The sequence below is a fragment of the Pyrus communis genome, chromosome 15 (genome assembly GCF_041283825.1).
Source record: "Pyrus communis isolate YQ-2024b chromosome 15, ASM4128382v1, whole genome shotgun sequence".
Classification (NCBI taxonomy): Eukaryota; Viridiplantae; Streptophyta; class Magnoliopsida; order Rosales; family Rosaceae; genus Pyrus; species Pyrus communis.
The window spans coordinates 31,790,127-31,795,226 of NC_142579.1; the positions used below are offsets into that span (position 1 = coordinate 31,790,127).

The 5,100-nt window shown below is 35.9% G+C and overlaps 1 protein-coding gene across 1 annotated transcript; it reads right to left on the minus strand.

The window, feature by feature from the left end:
* LOC148690865 (uncharacterized) lies at positions 1-1,881 on the minus strand. The gene is made up of 2 exons (XM_088686680.1): positions 1,246-1,881; positions 1-273 (listed from the first exon to the last, which is right to left on the minus strand). Exons 1-2 carry the CDS (start codon positions 1,741-1,743, stop codon positions 118-120), a joined length of 654 nt encoding a protein of 217 aa, XP_088542806.1. The 5' UTR covers positions 1,744-1,881; the 3' UTR covers positions 1-117.
* Positions 1,882-5,100: the final 3,219 nt, after the last annotated feature.

Consider the following 5,100-nt stretch of genomic DNA (forward strand, 5'->3'; position numbering starts at 1 on the left):
TTAAGGTCGAATATTTGAGATTTATATAAGCACACTCTAATCCAGTGTTCTTGTTTAATACAATAATGATTACCTCAACCCACAAAAAAGGAATAAATAGGTAAATGCAGACATCAATCAGTCTACTGCTTTCTGGATTTTAGTTCTAAACAAGAGAATGCACAGTTTCTCCATTGAAAAATATAGGAAGCAACCTGTTGAATGGGTCACAAACGACCCGAAACCCGAGCCCACTATGCAATGCCATGCCGGCCCGTACAACTTATCGAACTCCTGCATAAATCAGAGAGCCCATGATTAATCAATGAATATTAAGTGACTAATCGTGATTATAAGTTGTTTAATTGTGTGACCAAGAACATGGGCTGTTGGAAGCAGCTGGAACATGAACCCAGTCCAGATTTGCAGACAGGTGGACAACTATAGCAGAAACACAAGTGCTGCCAATTCAGATCCATTGATTCAAGATCTAATTAACTCGCTCATGAAATCATCTGATCAATGGGCCCATTGATAGAGAGTCAAAAGAGAAAGGCTGCCTTGTAAATGATATACAACTACGTGTTTATTTCGTACATAATTGTTTGTTAAGCAACCTCATATTAATTCAAAGACCAAGAAGAAGATCTGTCTTTATCACCGAGTTCGTGTATGTGTCTATCTTATGCAATGCATTTCATGCGTCTATATGATCGTAGTGCGGTAAGAAAAATAAACACATGACTATATAAAACCAAAAACACTTAAAAATCTTCAAGCGTAGGAGAACCAAGAAATATATCAGATCTGGTGATCGGTGACTCAATGTCTATCTAAATATTTTCATTAATTCATCCCATGTGGTCTGTGGGGTTTGTATGTGTCACCGTATGAATATGATCACACATGAACCCAATCATCAAAAACAAGACCGTATGAATATGATCACACATGATCCCAATCATCCAAAATAAGAGATATGAAGGGAAGGAAACTCCAAAAAGAAACACCACTTAGAATCCAAGACCAAAAAAAGAAAATAATTTATCCTAAACATTTGTCTTGGGCTTGTTTCCCCTCGGGAGATTTTCGGGTGTTACTGATTGTACCGGTGATGGGGCAAAATTTCTGCTTCAAACCTCATAATATAAAACTTTTTTCTTTTGAAGGATTAACCTTAATTAGTTTTAAGAACAAATAATAGTGGTGAAATAAAGTAATTACAACATAACATATGTAGATCTAGGGTTTGAATTTGGAACTTACCTTTTTTAAGTTATAAGCCATGTGTCTTGAGCTAAACTTCTCCAAGCTGTCATAAGTTCGTCTAGCGCTACGAAAGGCATGAACTTGCATGAACCCAGGCATGTCCGAGACCAACACCTTCACTTGAAGAAATGAAGCCACTGATGCCAAATTAGTTTCCACATGAGACACAGACTTCCTCGCCCCCACCACTTCTCCTCCACCTCCTCTGCCTCCCCCTCCTCGTCTTCCATTTCCAAAAGTACCATCTAAACTATAAGTTTCATTCCCGCCCTGCTGCCTCTTCTCGTCACAATGGAGTACATCAGTTTCTGGACGAGGTTTTGGTTTTCTCATGGATAAATTGAACCAGTTTCGTAAAGCATGTGTTTTATCCACCATTGTAGTAACAGGCTTGGATTCCGGCTTTAAGTGACGGCCGCTGCTCGGATTGTATTTGTACGTGGACATGGCTCCTCCTCTCTTCTGCTTCTCATGGCTGGGAGTGCTACTCGCCATTTCTCAGTTCTCAGACTCTCTCTCTTACTATTTCATGTGTTATGGAGGTACAAAAAATTTATAATCAGGGTAGGGGGACTGTTTCGAATCACCAGGACAATCAATGGGGTATTAATTAATGGTTGATTAGGATGGCAACATAGTCTATAGTAGCAAACCATGTGTTTCTGCCTGTAATCTTGGATATTAAAATGATGTTGAAATTGCTATTTTTGTGACTAACATTTCTTAATTTTGATTAGGAGTAATAATGTTTCATGTCGTTTGTCATTTTTTATATTTACGTTGAATATATATACTAGTCGATCTAATTCATTTCGATGAAAAACTTCGTAATAATGTCTTTTATTTTTAAATTTGTGCTATCGTTAGCCATGCATGTACTGAGTTGTTTATTGATTTCGATTTATATAGATATTAGTCAAATCTTAATTCATTTCAAACATGAATAATACACTCAATCATGCATGTGACCTAATATTAATTGTATTTGCATGATCAATCAGTCATGTATTTGCATGATTAAGTAGTGATTAGAATTCGTGTTAATATATCATATCATTTTACGAGTTTTTTGTAGCTTGAAATTGGTGATGGTTGGATATTGGTAATTACTCGTTGGGGCATAATGGTCGCCGATCGATGGGCGGTTTATGTGGTTTTGTTTTGGAGACAAAGCAGCAGAGGACCCCCGACCTCCCTACCTTCCAGCGCTCATTTTGTTGGTGGTACACAACAAAATGGTCGCTGTCTTTGCTGTATGCTGTTATTCTTTATCCACATATATACATATATAAAAAAAAATTAAATTACAAGATTTGACAGCTCCTAACTTACAATTGACTATGATATTGTATATGCTAGTGTATATTTTATAACAACCTTTGTTTTCTTCAAAGCACCCTTCCTAGAAATTAACAGGATCACAAATTATTAAAAGATTATGATCTAAAAAAGAATTATTAAGGGCAACAATGAAAATTCTGTCTTAGACTATTCAATTTTTCATTTGTAATATTGAACAGAATCGATTATTGTTTCGGTCAGTTAGTCACGATATTATGATTATTTCTCACTCTTTAATTCAAAATTTTAATAATGTAAATTAAAATAGTTGGGCAGAAACAGAATCTGTTAGTTTGATCATGTTTTCTATTTTTACTTTAATAAAAAAATATATAAGAATTATATAGGAAAAATCAGGGAGGAAGAAAAGAGATTACATAAACTACTCTTGGCATTCGTTTAAGAGATTTTCAATCAGTGAAAAATTACTGCATGGGCATATAATTATCTATTAAGCATCACCATCGGGTCAACACGATCACATGTCCTATACTTCTTCCAATATGCTTAGAGGTAAAAAAGTTCCGAAATAAAATTCTCTTTTAAAAAAGATTAGAAGGTCAGATTTTACTTCCTCATAATGGTGCAGTTCACTTTTGATTTTATACGTTGTGTTTGATTTGATCAACGATTACTTGAGAATAAACGAACAGTTCGAATCATTAAAAGACAATATATAATAAAATTTCACCCAATAATATCCTTCAATAAAAAACACATTTTTTATAATTTTAAGATATATAGCGTCTATAGTTCTCATAGACTCAAAATTTAGGCCAATTTTGAACCACATAGCCAAAAGTACTTAGAACCCCATCTAAACAGTAGAGTTCACCAATCACCATATTATTCTCTTTCCAAATTAAATGTTTACGTAAATTGTAGGGAGCATATTTGTTAGAAGACATTAATGGATTTTGATTGGTGAAGTTGTATTTTAGTTCCTTATCGTTGGCACCATGTAAAATATAAGGGTATAACTGTGCATGTGGGGCTTCGGACTTGGAAGCTCCTGAGTGACCTCTCCCTTCCCCTCGGGCCCCCGCCCCCCTCCACACCCCCACCCCACCGCCCCCCCCCCCCCCCCCCCCCCCCCCCCCCCCCCCCGCCCCCCCCCACCCGCCCCCCAACAAAATACTTGTGGGTTAAAAGCTCAGCAACATACCTTTCATTCAGGAGGGTCTTTGCTGATAATTAAAGGAAGAGGAGCCCTCAGTCTCCTTCTTCATGCATTCATAAACAGTGTAACGCAAAATGATATAGTTTTCTTTGAAAGCGATCTGGGAGTCGAATACAAGATCTTAGGTGAAAGAGCGAGTCATTCTTAACTACTTAAGTTGCATGCCCCTTTCAGGAAAATCTTGATGCCAATTTGTAATTGCTACATAAACATGTAAGTGTATGGCAAAGCAAAATGACCTAGTTTTCTTTATACAAGCGATATTGAATAATGGAGAAATCGAACATAGGACCTCATATGTAGGAGTAACTATTCTCAACTACTTGAGTTACCTTACCCTTGCAGGCAAAATGAGTATTTAAGTAGACAAAAAATTGGTTAGGTTTTGGGATAGAAGAAAGCTTCCAATTTTTGTGAGGGTAGGCGAGTAGATTTAATAGGATAGTAAGTTTAGTTAAATCTAGTAGCTAAATTGTAGTGAGAGTCAAGAGTGTGGGAAGAAAGTCAATGAAACAGTTAAGAAAAAAAAAAAAAGGAATTAATGTTGGATGCAAGGACAATGTTATTTGGCTATCGTATATTAAAACTTCAATAGTTTTGGAACTTAATTTGAGGTGTAGTTAGCAAAACCACTTACAATTACAATTATTTTTCTGCTGCTTCGTAATATGGTCTAATGATATTCTTCTTCACTTGCAAGTGAGAGGTCTTAGGTTCGATTCTCGCCAAAGAAAAATTTAAACTACATTATTGCTAGCTTATTATGAGGCGAAGCCCACGCACTCTCTCTTAGTGTAGATAATATCATTTGTTAAAAAAAAATTGCAATTATTTTTCCCTTTTTGGGAAGCAATTAAAAAACTTGATATCACTTTTGCATTTGTATGCTATCAAATAAAGATTATTCTCTAGGTCAGTTAGATGTCACAGTTCTACAATCAACGCTTTGGCATTCATCTTCAAGCCATGGTTAGCTATAAATTCACACACCATTTTCATTCCTTCTAATCTTTCTCAGCTTTCCCTTTCTCTTTTCTCAACTATATTCATGCGAAAATTGCAGAAATGGGAGTTCCATGCAACCCAAAACAGCGACTATGAATGAAATAGTAGCTTGGACTGAAGGGAGTGTAAACCAGTAGAAGGTTCTCAAGAACACAGAAAACAGAAAACAGAAATACAATGAGAGAGATGAAGAAAATGAGAGAGAGATTAGAGAAAGAAAGGTTATATTTCCATATCTGAATATATTCGTTAGTTACAACTGTTTACACCAATAGTATATATCAGCAAGCATAGCTTGCTCACTAAGCTACAATCTTTAACAAACT

Excerpts from the sequence above, each read along its gene's own strand:
- LOC148690865 (XM_088686680.1), bottom strand. The coding sequence starts at position 1,743 with ATGGCGAGTAGCACTCCCAGCCATGAGAAGCAGAAGAGAGGAGGAGCC. Across the intron at positions 274-1,245 it reads TGGCTTATAACTTAAAAAAG|GAGTTCGATAAGTTGTACGG; the intron begins GTAAGTTCCAAA and ends TGATTTATGCAG.